The sequence below is a fragment of the Mobula birostris genome, chromosome 6 (assembly GCF_030028105.1).
Source record: "Mobula birostris isolate sMobBir1 chromosome 6, sMobBir1.hap1, whole genome shotgun sequence".
In the NCBI taxonomy this organism is placed as follows: Eukaryota; Metazoa; Chordata; class Chondrichthyes; order Myliobatiformes; family Myliobatidae; genus Mobula; species Mobula birostris.
In genome coordinates, this window is record NC_092375.1 from 170,649,955 (window position 1) to 170,666,298 (window position 16,344).

Here is a 16,344-nt window from a genome sequence, read left to right on the forward strand (position 1 = left end):
GTCTATACTTCTCGCTGCATCAGTAAAGCAGCCAGCATCAAAGTTCCCACCCACCCCAGGCATTCTCTGCCCTTCCCTGATCCATCAGGCAGAAGATAGGAAAGCCTTGAAACATATACCACCAGGCTCAAGAATACCATTTATCCCACTGTTGAGACTATTAACTAGTTCCCTAGTACAATAAAATAGACTCTCGACTTCACAATCTACCTTGTTGACATTGTACCTTATTGTTTGCCTGTAGATTAGATTAGATTAGATTCAACTTTATTGTCGTTGTGCTGAGTAGAGATACAAAGCCAATGAAATGCAGTTAGCATCTAACCAGAAATGCAAAGAATAGTGTTATTTACCAAGTAACTGCGAATAAAAAGTGCTACAGCACACAAATATAAAAAGTACTGAGACAGTACAATACAGATGCAGTACTGCACAGCGGTGTGATGTGAGGTTCAGCAGGGTCACAGCCTCAAGGAAGAAGCCGTTCCTGTGCCTGCTAGTGCGGGAGCGGAGACTCCTGTAGCACCTATCGGATGGGAGGAGAGTAAAAAGTCCATGGTTAGGGTGAGATGCATCCCTGATAATGCTTTTCGCCCTGCCCAGGCAGCGTTTATGGTAGATATTCTCAATGGTGGGCAATTGGGTGCCGATAATCTGCTGGGCAGTTTTCACCACACGCTGGAGTGCTTCGCAGTCTGATACGGGACAATTGCCGTACCACACTGAGATGCAGTTGGTGAGTATGCTCTCAGTGGTACAGTGGTAAAGATCTGTCGGTATCCTGGGACAGAGGTGAGCTTTCTTTATGCTCCACAGGAAATAAAGGCGCTGTTGTGCCTTCTTGATCAGGATGGAGGAGTTCAGGGACCAGGTGAGATCCTCAGAAATATGGACACTAAGGAATTTGAAGCTTGATACACACTCCACTACAGCTCTGTTGATGTAGATGGGGACGTGAGTGTGGCTCCTACCATGCCTGAAGTCCACAATGATCTCCTTGGTCTTCTGGGTGTTAAAGGCCAGGTTGTTGTTGGCACACCATGTGGCCAGGTGCTGAACCTCGGCCCTGTAGGCCATCTTGTCAACCCCTCTGATCAGGCCGACTGTGGTGTCATCTGAGAACTTGATTATGGAGTTAGAACCATGCACAGGAACGCAGTCATAGGTGAAAAGGGAGTACAGAAGAGGGCTCAGCACATAGCCTTGAGAGTGGAGGAGGAGAGGTTGTCTAACTTAACTGATTGGGATCTGTTAGTCAGAAAGTGCAAGGTCCAATTGCAGAGGGATGAGCTGATACCAAGCTAGCGAAGTTTGGTAATCAGCTTGGAGGGGATCACAGTATTGAATGCCGAACTAAAGTCAATGAACAGCATTCTGATGTAAGAGTTGGGGCTGTCCAGGTGGATCAGGGCAGAGTGAAATGCTGTGGAGATGGCGTCCTCTATTGACCTGTTAGTGCGATAGGCAAATTGATGGGGGTCGAGGGTAGTGGGCAGACAGGATTTCAGATGTGATAGAACCAGTCTCTGAAAGCAGATTGCAATGATGGGTGCGAGTGCAACTGGGCAGTCATTCAGGCTCGTGGCAGTGGAATGCTTTGGCACTGGCACGATGGTGGCGATCTTGAAGCTTGAGGGGACAACCGCCTGGGCCAGGGACAGATTAAAAATGTCCGTGAAGACCCCGGCCAACTGCCCTGCAGAGACTCTGAGCACACGGCCAGGTATTCCATCCGGACCGGCTGACTTCCGTACATTCACCCTGCTCAGGGTGGCGCAAACATCGGAGGTGGAAAGTGAGAGAGGCAGTTCACCAGGTGGGAGATCCGCTTTGAGGGTGACCTCCTTGTTCTCTCGGTCAAAGCCAGCGTAGAAGTGATTGAGCTCATCAGGGAGGGAAGCAGAGCTGGAAGGGGGCACAGTACTAGGTGGTTTGAAGTCTGTGATGACCTGTATGCCATGCCACATGCGCTGGGGGTCCGAGGAGTTGAAATGCTCTGTACTGCAATTCCTCTGCAGCTGTTACACTTTATTCCACATTAATATTTTTACCTTGTGATATCTCTTTGCAGTGTGTATTGATTTGATTTCTATGAATAGTATTTAAAACAAGCTTTTCACTGTATCAGAACATGTGACAATAAAATTACAATTCCAGTTCAGTGCTCTCTGACAATAATGTTTTGGAAGTTTAAACCAGAAGGTACATAGACATGAAAGTTCATTAAAATAGCTGTGTTTGATCCTAACTCAGCACCATCTATAAACAAAACATCATACTTTGCAATACATTTATACAGGAGCACACAAGTAACTAAGGCCACAAATGGTGAAACTGAATTTTTATTAAAGCTAGAAATTGTTTTCCGCAGGTTTTCAATTAATTCGAAATAAAATCTTATTTGTTATTTTGGTTTAATCTTGAATTATATAAAAAACTAAGGAAAAAGGTGTAGTACAAATTCACTAGAGGCGAAAATTATGAAAAACAGGTTAAATTGATGTATTTTCATGTATAGTTTGGCCTATGTCATATCACTTATTTTAATGTTAAGGACCATCAGTTGACAGTTTTATAAGAATTCCATTGTCTCCAAAGCTCAAATCCCAAACCTGAAAGTACATCATTGCTAATGAATACATTGGTTTTTCTCAAGAAGTATTGTAGTTTGCGTTAATCAATACATTTTAACTATTATCTCAGCTGGTAGTTCCCCTCTCTGGGGAAACTGATCAGCTGAACAATATAACTGCAATTTTGTATATGACCAGCAGTGGAAGAAATGCAATTATGAAAGGTATGACTAAAATATTTACTGTTTAATGCTTTGATGCTCCTGCACCTATTTTCTATGTTTCTATGAAGAGATAATGTACCAATGTACTCTACTTTGTTTCATTATGGAGAAGAATGGAGTGCTGTTGATCTTGGAGGGTAGTATGGGGAAGAGGTTCAGTATTCTGTTTCACTGTAGCATTTTCCCTGCAAATGTTAATTTGAATAGATGAGTCTGATGCCATTCTCTTTGCAAAAAAAAATTGTTAATTAGATCAATCTTTTGAATGGACTTGTTTTGCTAAAGGCTACTTACTAAAATCTGTTACATATTTACTTAACAGCAAACCAGTTGGTTCTGAGCCTACACCAAAATCTAGGATTTCTGACCTTCCTCCAGTCTCTCCTAATCATATTGGAGGATACAAACTAGCTGCTGCTACTTTTGCTGGTATTGAAAACAAGTTTGGGCTTTACCTGCCTAAATTTAGATCTTCAGACCATCCACAGGTATTGGCTGTCCCTCCGAAGTCTTAGGAGATCTCTTTTATGAGGTGCATCAAGTAACATGGAGCAGTGTTGAAAATAATAGCTGCATATTGGTGGAGGTCAGTTCAAATTTGATTGAAATCATGTATTTCCTAATTAAATTTTTGTATTAATATGTCTGAATTGTTTGCATTGCAGAAAATTGTCATCAGACATTATTTGTATAATTTTAGAAATCATAAAAGACAAAAACAAGGGAAGTTAATGCAGCTAGAAATACTTAAAACCAATTAAGTAATGATTGTTTCAGAAAGCAGTGTATTCAGTTGGTGATTCTGGTTTGAAGAGTTAATATTTCTGTTATGCTAACTCATGATCACTTTAAACAAAAGTTTATTGATGTGCTTTTCCTTGGTCAGTCATTTTCCTCTGTTGCTTATTGATGCATCAGAAATAGTTCAAAACAGTACTTGTTGAGAACAGTACTATATTAAACTTGCTATTCATGAAAAAATATCTAATGTTACAAAGTCTAATGCACATCTTATTTTGTTGTCTCAATGGCTTATTTTGTTTATTAAAATTATGGTATACAAGGTTATAAAAATAGTTTCACAGTAATATGACTGGATCTAAGAAAAATACTGTACCTACAAAATTGAAATCAACCTGCTTTCTTGAAACTGTGCCTAAGAACAGTAAACTGTGAATGTGGCAGGTTGGTTATGTTGTTTTAGATATCAAGATTCCAGCTCAGTTATGGATCATAATTAAAGAACACTCTCTAATTATTGGCAATGAGTTATAGCATTTCGCAAAGAATAATTGCAGCAAAATATTTTTCCATTAACTTTTTTACGCTCTTCACCTTATCCTGTGTAATAGAGTTGCCTACTTCCAAGATTTTGCACAAAATCTGCACGTTTGACATACGGTGAAAGCATGATCTTCATGCTAGGTTTAAGGAGGGTTCCAATTGAGGCAGAGGTAATAGTAATAATATTGATTTGTTACTCTAAGAGGAAGGCAGAATGATCTAGGTTCAAGATATTGTGACTTCTGGCATTCATCAAGGGTATTGTCTTTGGTGGAAAAGCATACCCATGCATAGTAGAAAAGTTGGTCATTTCAAGTCTATTATTCTTTAATTGTGTTTATCTTTATAGCTGATTTTAAATAAAATTATTATCTATGTATGATCTTTAATTTAAAATATCTGCGGTGTTACTTTAGACTTTGCTTTGCACAGCTTGCACTTAATAAACCTGTACATATTGTACATCTGTACAGACACATCATAGAAGACAGAATAGATTACCTGACGCTGGGGCAATATGCTTGAGTTAAAGGGTTGCTGAAAAATATTGTACAGATTTGTTTTGTTAAATCATGGCATTTAAACTATAAACTGTTACCATATCACTGTTTTAAAGAATTATTTTTACTGCATTGATTTGTTTTATGAAAATGTGCTATATTTGGTGTCTGAATTGCAAGGAAAACTCGATCTGACTAAGCTAATTTTAGGACATCAGCAAAGCCCGAAAATTTGCTTTTTATTATTATGTATACTTCAGCATATTTGCTGAAAAAATTCTTTAATTTTGTAATTGGGAGTTTCTCGATGATACGAAGTTACATTTGAACTATGTACAGATTGTTTCCTTGGGCACTATTCAAGTATGTACATTAACCACCAGCAGTTTACCTGTGTGAGAAGGAATACACCTAATGTGACATTTCTACAATTAAACTGTATATATGGCGGATAAAACCAGTCGCATTTTTGATGTTTCTGTAGTAAACTCAAATATATTAACAGTAAATTTGATATTGCCTGTTGAAAAATATTGTTCATTGTACTCTAAATTCCATTTAAAGGTACCATGTAATAGTATAAAAAACTCATGCCAACAAGGAGAGCCATAAACTATTTTACAAAAATGAGCACTTATACTCTCATCTGATAACAAACCCGGAGGGGTAACTGATCAAGTTACACCATGAAAAGGACAGTATGTGTGTGTAAATACGTGTGCAATTCAATATAAAACATCACATCAGATATTTACTTTCCTGTATATTTATTATTTGTAACAATTTTACATAACTTTTGTAAAAACTTAAGAACAAATTGATTACTTCAAACATTCTTCTTTTGGGATTAAATAATAATCATGTGTTTTACAAGTTTTTGCAGAAGAACAATCATGTCAGCTGTGTCCCTGTTTTAAGATTTATGCCCTGGAAGTAATACATACAAGAACTTAATAATGTTGTAGGTTCAGACTTTTCCCAGAGACAGAGGTAGAATATGAATAGTGAAGCTGGCTAACAGAATTTAAACTGTGTAATAATTTGGGTTTTATTTTGTGAAATAGTCACAGCAGTTAATATTTGACAACTATTTTACGAACTTTTATTACTGTTTCTGTAAATTGAGAACTTCAAATATACTTAAAGTAGTTCCACTAAATTAATGTTAAAAGAAATGTGTGTTTGCTTTTCTTATTTTATGCCTTAGCTGTTAAACGTGAGACATACTTAACAGGTCCCACAGCATCACTGGGGGGGGGGGGGGGGGGAGAGAATGTTTCTGTTTCATAGTAGAGACAGCCTATCTGTGAATTCCAATATTTTGTATTATTTTAGATATTCTGCATCTGCTAACAACCAACCAGTTGTAACTGTTGTTAAAACTTCACATTAAATCAAAATAATTTTTAAAATGACATTAATTTCAAGACTAATATGGAACTATTCATATTCCAACTATATCAGAACTACAGGAGAACAAACTTCCCACACTGACACTTGCTTTTGTGGTCGACTCCTGCAGTATACCTGCAATGGGATAAGGGATAAATTTGGTGTACAGATGGAGACTGTGGTATCAGCAACACTATACAATGGAAACTGACTTTCGAAAGAATAGTTAGAGTGGATGTGGAGAGAATGATCCCTATAGTGGGGGATTTTCAGACCAAACAGCAGTCTCAAAATAGAGGGATCTCCACTTCACATGGAGACAAGGAGAAATTTCTTTAACCAGAGGATAATAAATCTGTGGAATTCATTGCCACAGGTGGCCGTGGAGGCCAGGTCATTGGATGCATTTAAGGCAGAGGTTGATAAGTTCTTGATTAGTCAGAGCTTGAAAGATTATGAGGAGAACGCGGTTGAGATGGAAAATGGATCAGCTATGATGAAGTGAAGCAGACTTGATGGGCCTAAATGGCCTAATTCTGCTCCTATGGTCTTAAAAATTACAAATCTAATACAGGAAAGTACAATTTTTTATAATTCTAGCTGTCAAAAATACAACAGCTATAATTAGTTCCCGAAGTATGAATGTTTATAAAACTGCTCCTATCACCTGCCATTGCACATATTGGTGACACTTTAAATATTTAATTGACTAATTTGTGATGGGACTAGTTATTTCACTGAAATATGGGGAGAATGAAATTAAGAAATTTGTTGCACATGAGTTCCTGTGCCATTTCATTGTTACCAACCAAGATACTAAATTTAATTGGACACTTAATTGAATTGCTGTTTCCTACTCTAAATACAGGTCTTGGCTTGAATTCTGATCTGCTATTCATGCTGCAATTTCTTCCTCTGCATCAGCTCTGTTGGCATTTATTTCTGCCAAAGTTCGAGCAAAGCGTGTCCACTCATCACTTCGAGGAACTGCTATTTGCTGTTCAGAAAGAAAGAAAAGTTTTAAATTCTCACATCCTTCAGTTAGATGGGTATGTGGACAATTTAAAATGACAGAACCGACAGTCATCTTCCAACAAAGGAAGTGTCTAGAAATGTTAAATTCTCATGGTATAATTTGAAATATATCCAGTTACTTGAGTGAATTACAATTTTATGATGCCTTTGGTAATAAAGCTTGAGGCACAATTGGCTGAATGATTTCCCATACTCTGTCGTTCAAATGAAATCTCATTATGATGGGCTTTCTGAACTCAAGTGAACAGTTAGCCCACCATAGATACGTCATCCTTTACTACATATCAGATTAATTGCCCATTAGCATTCCTACTCAAAAGAGATGTATGGTAGCAAAGTTCTGAACTCATTGACCTGTTTAATTGTGAAAATAATGCACTCCTGGTGAATGAACAAGGAGCCAATGAAGGTTCACCGGTCCTTTTAAGTTTACAGTCAAGTGATTTAAACCATGTAATTTTAAAGTCCACTGATATATAGTGGTAAAAATGTAGCCTTACATCTCCTAAGCAAATGGCAAATCAGCTGGAACTGGATAAATGAAGTCAGGTGGAAGAGACAGACTTAAATAAATACAGTAAGTATTTTAAGACAGCCAAGGGTAATGTGTATCAGTTCTTTGCTCAGGAGGCAGTCATTCTTGTTAGATTAAGTACAATGGAACTGGTCTTCCAAGAGAGACAGAAAGTGTAATTAAAAATGAGGCAGGTAAAGGGATCCCAAATATAGCCTGTCTTAGTAAACTTATGAGCCAATTTAAACAAATCATTTGTACAGGGCGTAATTCAAGTTGAAAGACTAAAAAGGAATAATGATAATGCTGCACTTCTGAGAGAACAGATACTGTTCTCTCCAGTGGTAAGTGCAAATGTCTTGTGTCAGGGTTAGGAGTGTCTTTAGGCTGGACAATTGAAGTATAATCCAGCTGTAATGATTGTGGGGAACCAATAGCATGAATAGCAAAGGACTTTTACTGAAAGGACATGAGCAGTAAGGGGTTGAAATTGATACAGATTAATGATGATGTGAGAATTTAATATGTGTAAAAGAAATGGATTTCAATTCATAAGATATTGGCAATTCCACTGATGAGCAGTCTGTTCCATCAGGAAGGACTGCATTTGAATTAAATAGCTCCAAGTTTTCAATAAAACTTTAAATTGATTAGTGGGGAATGAGAAAGTTGGGGGAGGGGAAGAAATGGTTCTGAAGAGATAAAAATTAGTAATTTTAAGAGAATGAAGGAGGTCATACTGCCAGATTGCAACATGGATCATGCTCCAACTGTAACTACCTAAATTCAAAGGTGGTATTGAATTAAAAAGGACAGCTTACTCTGCTGCCAAAAAAAGAAGGAAGTGTGAGGACTAGGAGCATTTCAGAATTCACCAAAAGACCAAGCAGAAAACAAGGGTAGTCTAGTGAGAAACAAAAAAGTCTGTGAATATGTAAAAATGAAAAGATTTGCTAACATTAATATTTCATGTAGACTAAAGAAATTATATTGGAGTAATCAGTAGAGAAATTAGCCAAACATGTATATCTTCACAAAAAGCCTCTCAGAAATAATAGATCTATCAGTTTTGTGGGAATGGAAATCAAAGAAATCAATGAGATTGAGTAATAATAAATCCCCATGTCATGATAACCTGCATTGTGGACTTTGAAGAAGGTGGCAGGTAAGGAAACAATGGATGCATAAGGTTGTCATTTTTTCAAAATTCCATCGATGACCAAGTTTTTTGCACAGATTGTAAGGTAGCAAATGTAAACTCATTGTTAAATAAAGAAGGGTGAGAGAACACAGGGAATTATATAAACAAATAATAGTACTGGGCAGAATCACCATGGATTTATTAAAAGAAAATGTCTTACAAATTGTTCAATTTTTTTTAATTGAAGTAACTAGAAAATGAAGCAATACAGATGATGTGATGTATTTGGACTTGCAAAAGAAGTTTTTGAGATTACTGAACAGATGTACAGCCTTGGTATGATGAGTGATGTCCTGACATTGAATGAGGGTTTTATTAATGGACAGAAAAAATGAGTAGGAACTAAAGGATCTTCTTTGTATTGGAAGCATGTTGCAGTGAGGCAGACAGAAGGGTAGAAAGAGGCTTCAGGAAGATATAAACAGAATAAATGAATGGGCAGCTGCAATACCAGGAGGAAAAGAACTTCTTTAAATGAAGAGAATTTGAAAGAGTAAGAATAACCTAAGAGTAACTGTATAGAAATCACAAGTTAACATGGAGAGCAACAGTTAGGAAGGCAGCCCAACTATAACAGCTTTTACTGCATGAGGATTGAGTACAATAGTAGACAAATTTTACTCCAGTTATCAAGGAACCTAGTGAGGCTGCATCCAAAATATAATGTACAAGTCTTGATACCCTACCTGAGGAAGGACATACTTGTAAGAGATAGTGCAGTAAAGATTTGCTTGATTTCTGCTATGATAGGTTTGTTCTATTAGTTAGCACTAATATTCTCAAATTTAAAAGAATGAGATGTAACTTTGTTGAATTGTGCAAAATTCTTAAGAAGCATTAAAGATAATTTTTCATTTAACTGAAAAATCAATGGTCACAGTCTCTCAAAATAAAGGACTGCCTTTTATAAACAGATGATTTAGTTTCTCACCCCAGAATGAAGAGAGTTCAAGGTGCAAAAGCAGTTGATAATATCATTAATAACAATTTCCCACCTACTCTTTTTGCAGAATCTCACGTATGTAATGTGTCTACCTTTACCGACCAAATCCAACCTATTCTGCATTGATGTGTTATATATACAATCTAATAGCAAGAATGAGCTACTCACCTCTCCTACATCATAAATTAGTATTTGCCCTTCTGAGTTACCCACAGCAATTTCCCTTCCAGTTTGAGTCCATTTCACTCGGTTCAGTGCAGGATTTTTGTCCACTGTTATACTTGCTGTTGGTACCTGGAGAAGTAGATTAGAAATGTATGCTGGAAATATAATAAGGTTTCACAAAACGTACCAGGAAAAGTATGTTGAAATTTTCACGCTGATTTTGTTTAGTCTTTGCAGTACTATATCTAAAATTACATTCATACAAGTCTAAAAACAGTTTTGGTGGTATGAACTAATAGATTTTACTCACCTCTGTATCATTATTTAGATTCCATAAATCAAGTCTTCCCATTCCATCAACACATGCAAACATGGCAGGATGGGTGGGAGACCACATAACATCATAAACATAATCGGCATTGTCTTCAAAGGAGTACAGAGGTTTGTTATTCTGAAAAAGTTTTGGCATCAGTTTTAGAAACAAAATTATATTGTTATCTTAAAAACAAAAAAAAAAGTTCAAAATAAAGGTACACTGCAAACTTTTGTCTACCTACATGCAATTTATACTGTTTTAGCTTGTGTTCCTCGCACCACCTGATGTTAATGTGAAATAGTGCATATAAAATATAACCATAGAATATTATTGTACAACCAAAGCCTTCCTGGACACAAAATTAAAATCTAACTTCAGCCCATGCTAGAGTCACATTATTCCCTTCTTGAGATGAAAAAGGCACTTCAAGCCTACATGGAAAACATCTTCAAGGTTGATACCAGCAGAAATTTGTAGACTAACTGCATCAATATAAGGGGAACGATTAAGAAAACTATAGGGCGTGCTTGACACTGCTTCACAGTGATTAAGATTATGGCCCATATTGTCATTCTGCTGCAGCTGTAAAATGGAACCAAGTTTTGTGGCAATTATATCAGAGAACAATCACATTTAAAATCATATTCCACACCCCCTCTTGACTGATGGAGTCAAAGGGTTTTGTGAGGTCAAAATAGGTCACATTTAATCTAATCTTGGACCAGTTGGTAAATGGCAGATGGATTTTAATGCAAACAAGTGTGAGGTGTTGCACTTTGGGAGGACAAACCACTGTTAGACTTACAAAATGGATTGTAGGGATATGGCAATACAAATCCATAGCTCCTTGAAAGTGGCATCACAGATAGTTGTTTGGCACATTGTCTTCATAAATCAGGACATTGGGTAGGGAAGTTGGGATGTTATGTTGAAGTTGCATAAGATGTTGGTGAGCCCAAATTTGGAGTGCTGTGTGCAGTTCTGATCACCTACTTGCAGGAAAGATATCAATAAGCTTGAAAGAATGCAGTGAAAGTTTACAGGGATGTTCCTGGTACTTGAGGACCTAAGTTATAGGGAAACATTGAATAGGTAAGGACTTTATTCACTGGAGTGCAAGAGAATGTGGGGAGATCTTATAGAGGTATACAAAATCAATAGGGGTTATAGATAGGGCGAATGCTTGCAGGGACCCCACCCCCTTGGGTTGGGTGAGCCTAGACCCAGAAATTAGGCTTAGGCTCAATGGAAAAATATTTAAGGGGAATTTGAGGAAGAACATTTTCACTCAGAGGGTAGCGCAAGTGTGGAAAGAGCTGCTAACAGAAGTATTGGATGACAAGCATATGATGGTTTATGGTCTGGGTGCAGGTAGATAAAGACCAGGCTGGTGAAGATTATATGGGCCAAAAGCTTTGTTGGTGCTCTATGGTAATCAATTTACTCTACTGTAAGGGAGAAAGAAGTGAAAGAGAAAATACAAAATGGTTGTGGTCACCTTATGCTGAAAACTAGTCCAGACTAGGGAGATAACAAGAAACTCCAGTGATAAATAACCAATGAAATAGATTCAGTGGTGTGACACAGGGTGCAGAGAAACTTCTAAAAAAGTACATAGTCAGCTATGCTACAATTAATGAAAATTCACTGCACAACTATACACATACAGATGATTATATTAAAAACTATAAGCAAACATAGGAAAGTTAGATTACAAGAAAAATAACAATTCTACACTCTAATCCATGATTGCACCATGTGTTAAACCAACCTGGATAAAGTACTAGCCCAAACCAAAGGCAAATATTTTTAATGAACTGAGCCCAAGATTCTCATTAGCCAGGTTCTCATTCAATTTAGTAATATGAACAGCAATAGACACCTACCTTGGTTGTCCATAATTTGACTGTCCAATCAAAGGAAGAGGTTACAAAAAGATGAGAGAAGTCAGCTGGACCAGCAGCAGTGTGATAATGAATACCTGTGATTGGTCCTTGATGACCATCAAAAATCTCACTAATTCCAGCTTTGCTGCAAAAAGTAGAAAGTCAATTATGTAAATCAAACTGACACCAAATCATATGAGCACACTTCACAAGGACATGAGGTTTTGAATATGGGAGAAGTGTGAGGGAACATGTGAAAAATGGAACTATTTCAAGGTTGCTACAGGAACTGACTCAGGATGTATTTTTACGAATCTCAAGCAGCAGAGGAACAAGTCAATAAAATAGGATATGATACTTCGTGTAAATACGACAGATTAATATGAAAAACAGAAAACGTGCTTTTACAAATCTGGCAAGACCTCGGTTGAAATAGTTGGTATAATTGACACCCACTTTGAAGAAAAATGTCAATATGTGCAGATACAGAGGTCATTACTGCGATGATCCACTGAAATGGAAGCTCCCTCACGCAGGGAAGTCGGAAAACAATTGCATCTTTCTCATTACATCAGAAGGCATGTATAGATACATCTACATATACAAAATTATAAATGGCTTTCTGTATTAAGTAGAGTAAAACATTCCTTAGTCAACCAGAGAATATAAATTTACAGTTTGTGAATATGGTTATCCTGGGAGCCATTAAGAAATTAAACTAGAAAAAAATGATTGAAAATGATTCCAAATGAATTATAAGAAAAACTGGATATAAACCTGAAAGACTTGAAATCTGCAAGACAAGGGTGGAAAAATTCTAGGACTGGAAATGAATTGGATAGCTGTTGTAAAGGGTGAATAGCTGGCCTCTTTCTGCACTGTAAAGTGCTATGATTGTACTGAGCAGGCTCTTGCAATGATGTGTAATCCAACTAATTAATTTTGTTGTTTAAAAGATCACTGTATAGAGAAACCTCCGTTGGTCTGGTCAACTATGGATGTTGTGCACTAGCCGTCTGCGATCAGTCAATACACAAGCCACTATGATATGGAATCAAGCTGCTGACCATGCAGCAAGATCTCCCTCTCCATGCAGCTGATGAATCCAAAAGAACAGCAGAGACCAATACAGTTTGATACCAGCAGCGTCACAGGAGTTGCCAGCCAGCATTGAGCTCAATGTAGGACTGCCTGAGGGACTCCAGCTCAGGAGTTTTCATTCGGGTTTACTCCAAAGCCTTCCCTATGAGTGGGTAGAGTGCAAGGCAGCGGACATTTGAGTCCAGAGGGATCTTTCTCCTAGAGGACCTGTCAAGTCATATCTGTCTGAAATCACTATTATTAAAATTACAAATAACATCCTTCCTTATCCAGGTACAGGCAGAATAATTTTAAAGGAAGAGCAATAGACCCAAGTACATAGCTATGGACACAGTAGCATTAGGAAGTGCAGCGAGGTTAGAAACAAGTAAAAATAACAGAAAAGCTGATAGAACAAAATTATATTATTGAATATAAAAAAATGTATTCTGAAAACAAATGACATGGCTACTAAAGAGACAAGGTGACTTCGCTATAGCAGTGATATGATAAAATATGCATAATTATAATTATTTACCAGGGAAATTAACATGGGTATGACAGCAGTGATTAAGAAAAGAATCAAGATAAAAGGAGGGAGATAATTAATGAATTGATCACATTTGTGGACTTAAGGTCTCTGATCCATAAAAGTTGTAAAAAGTAAATACAGTACTATTAAATTAATGTAATAATATAGCCAGTGTAATGGTAAACAACTTGTGTTGCTCTTGTATTTAAAAAGATTATCAACTAAATAATGTACTTGTTAGTCTTGTCATGGAAAGCAAAGATTTTGCAATCCTTACTCAAAGATGCAAAAGAAAGAAATTGAGAATTTTTGTATATTTGTAAATCTGCCAGACTCACTGACAGATTTAGTACATCTTTCAGCTCAGACTACATATGCAGGATCCAAGACTTCATCAATTTCAATAGCAAATCAGATTGTGGGTTAGGAAGGAAAGGTTCATTAAAGAAGCTATCATCACATTTTAGCTAGCTCTGCTTTCATTTAATAATTTTTGGCTAATCCCGCAAAGTAAACTTCAACGCTTTATAGCCATTGCAACCTATACAAGATCGCCTTTTAATTGGATCTCATTGACAATACCGAGTCTCATATAACATGCTCTTTGGTCTCAACTAACCTGAGAATATTCAATTAATTTGTCATCTATGCTATTTTTGCATATCTAACTTTTCCGAACCTCGTGTTGATTATGATCTCCCACGATTATCACTGTATTCTTTCCACAAGCTCCCATCACTTCTTGCCTGTTCCAGAGTCTGGGAACCCCAAACTACTTGCACAAGTGACCTCTTGTCTGTATTTCTCATTTCAACTCAACTACGTATATACACTATGTTGGTTTCCTGAACTAAGTTTCATCTTTCTTTTGCACTAAGATCATTAATTAACAAAGACACGCCTCCACCTTTTCCTAGCTTCCTATGCTTCCTCACTGTCATGCATCCTTGAATATTCAGGTCCCAAACCTCCTCATTCTGCAGTTGTGCTTTTGTAATGACTATCAAATCATAACAGCATTTATATAGAAATTTTCTTGACCCTGTAATGTTCCAAAGTGTGTAACCACAAATGGTGCCCTTTGTGAAGTGCTGTTATTCCTGTATTGAATGAACATACCAGCAAATTTAGGCAATACAATCAACGCAGAGATTTGTAGAAAATTATTTGGAAAGAGGAGGGTGGGGAAGCATTGAGGAAATTAAAAATTAAACAATTATTTAATGACAGTTTTTGTTCATATAATTTTATGATTCAAATTTTAAAAATCAAAATTTTGGTACAATATCTGGTATTTGTAGTATGTCTGTCTGAAACTTATTTTACATCATAATGAGGTCAACCCTAATCTGCACACCATTTTATTATGAAATAGTATGGAAAAATAAAGGCAACATATTGGCACAGGCATTAGTATTGCTGTCACGACACCAGTGACCCAGCTCAATTCTGAACTGAAGTACCGTCTGTGTGGAATATACACATTTTGTGTGCCTTGGGTTTACCCCTTTGCTCTGGCATCCTCCCACATTCCAAACACAGACAGATTAAACAGCTATTGCTGATTGCTCCTAGTAAAGACAGATGGCAGGAGAAACAGAGATGACAGACATCAGAGAGAACAGACTACAGGAAAGGGCTGTGGATGTGAGACTGATGGGGATGCTCTGGGAGTCAGCCAAATAGCCATTGTGAGGAAATATGAGAAATATTTAAAGTTTTTTTTAAATACCATTTTGCACCTTACCTTCCATGACGGCATGCAGTGTATATAGAGCCTTCCTCACTACCAACTACAAAATTGTTGACGTCACCCAATGGGAAGGACATACAAGTAGCAGCTACCGCCTTTGACTGCTTATGCATCAATTCCATGCTATCCTGCAAAAACACAAGAGTTTGTAGATTCAACATTTTGATTCATATATTGTTCCAGAATCATGAATTCAAATGAAATAAAAGTTTTTTTTTTACTGAATTCCAAGCTGTTGAGACAAAATGTGTGGGGGAGGTGGGGGAGGTGGTGAGGAATCAGAAAAGTGAGAGGAAAGAAGCACAACTTAAGTATATATAAAATCCAGAGGTACCAAAGCTTAGTGTTCCCTTACAGACATAATCTGATTCAATTATGCGATTCCTGATTCTCAACTATTTCATTCACATTTCTGTCCAACGTTTTCAAATGTCGTCTTTGTACTTCTCATGAATTTTGTTACAAGGGACAATATGGAGTTGATTAATCACAAAAGAGAATTTATATTTATATAAGTTAGGTAAACTGGATCATAACTTTCTTTGGAGCCAATACCAAGTTGTTTCATTATTAGAATACGTGACCATACTAGCTATTTCAATGCATTCTATCAGACCGCAAGACATAGGAGCAGAATTAAGTCATTCTGTCCATTGAATCTACTCTGCCATTCCATCATGACTGATTGTGCCAGGATCACATTTTGAGTAATTAACCAACTCCAGGAGGAACCAGCATCCAGGATTGCATGATCTCCATCAGTCCACCTCCCAGGCCCACATCACTGGTCTTCTGATATGCCCATCCTCACCCTCCCGTAGCCTTCGGAAAGCAAAAAGGGTCCAACCCCATTTGATCATTCTTGATTTTACTGGACTATATAGAGTGAGCAATACATACAAATGTTGATATCTGTCTCTTTGAAAAGTGTCAAACAAAACAGAAG

General features: G+C 37.1%; 2 protein-coding genes across 4 annotated transcripts in view; one reads left to right on the top strand and one right to left on the bottom strand.

Moving 5' to 3' along the window:
* The window catches only part of slc25a12 (solute carrier family 25 member 12), a 95,973-nt gene extending 90,183 nt beyond the window's left edge, over positions 1-5,790 (top strand). The window contains exon 18 of one of the 2 annotated variants that reach the window (XM_072261879.1): positions 3,120-5,790. In XM_072261879.1, the coding sequence (XP_072117980.1) occupies positions 3,120-3,312 (193 nt within the window). In that variant the 3' untranslated portion in view covers positions 3,313-5,790. The remainder of the gene's footprint in view (positions 1-3,119) is intronic. The other variant, XM_072261880.1, reaches the window with a different exon arrangement.
* LOC140199578 (cytoplasmic dynein 1 intermediate chain 2-like) overlaps positions 5,332-16,344 on the bottom strand; it is a 95,803-nt gene continuing 84,790 nt past the window's right edge. For both annotated transcript variants that reach the window (XM_072261882.1, XM_072261881.1), the window contains exons 12-16: positions 15,393-15,526; positions 12,034-12,178; positions 10,142-10,282; positions 9,835-9,960; positions 5,332-6,970 (exon numbers count right to left, since the gene is read on the bottom strand). In XM_072261882.1, the coding sequence (XP_072117983.1) occupies positions 6,869-6,970; positions 9,835-9,960; positions 10,142-10,282; positions 12,034-12,178; positions 15,393-15,526 (648 nt within the window). In that variant the 3' untranslated portion in view covers positions 5,332-6,868. The remainder of the gene's footprint in view (positions 6,971-9,834; positions 9,961-10,141; positions 10,283-12,033; positions 12,179-15,392; positions 15,527-16,344) is intronic.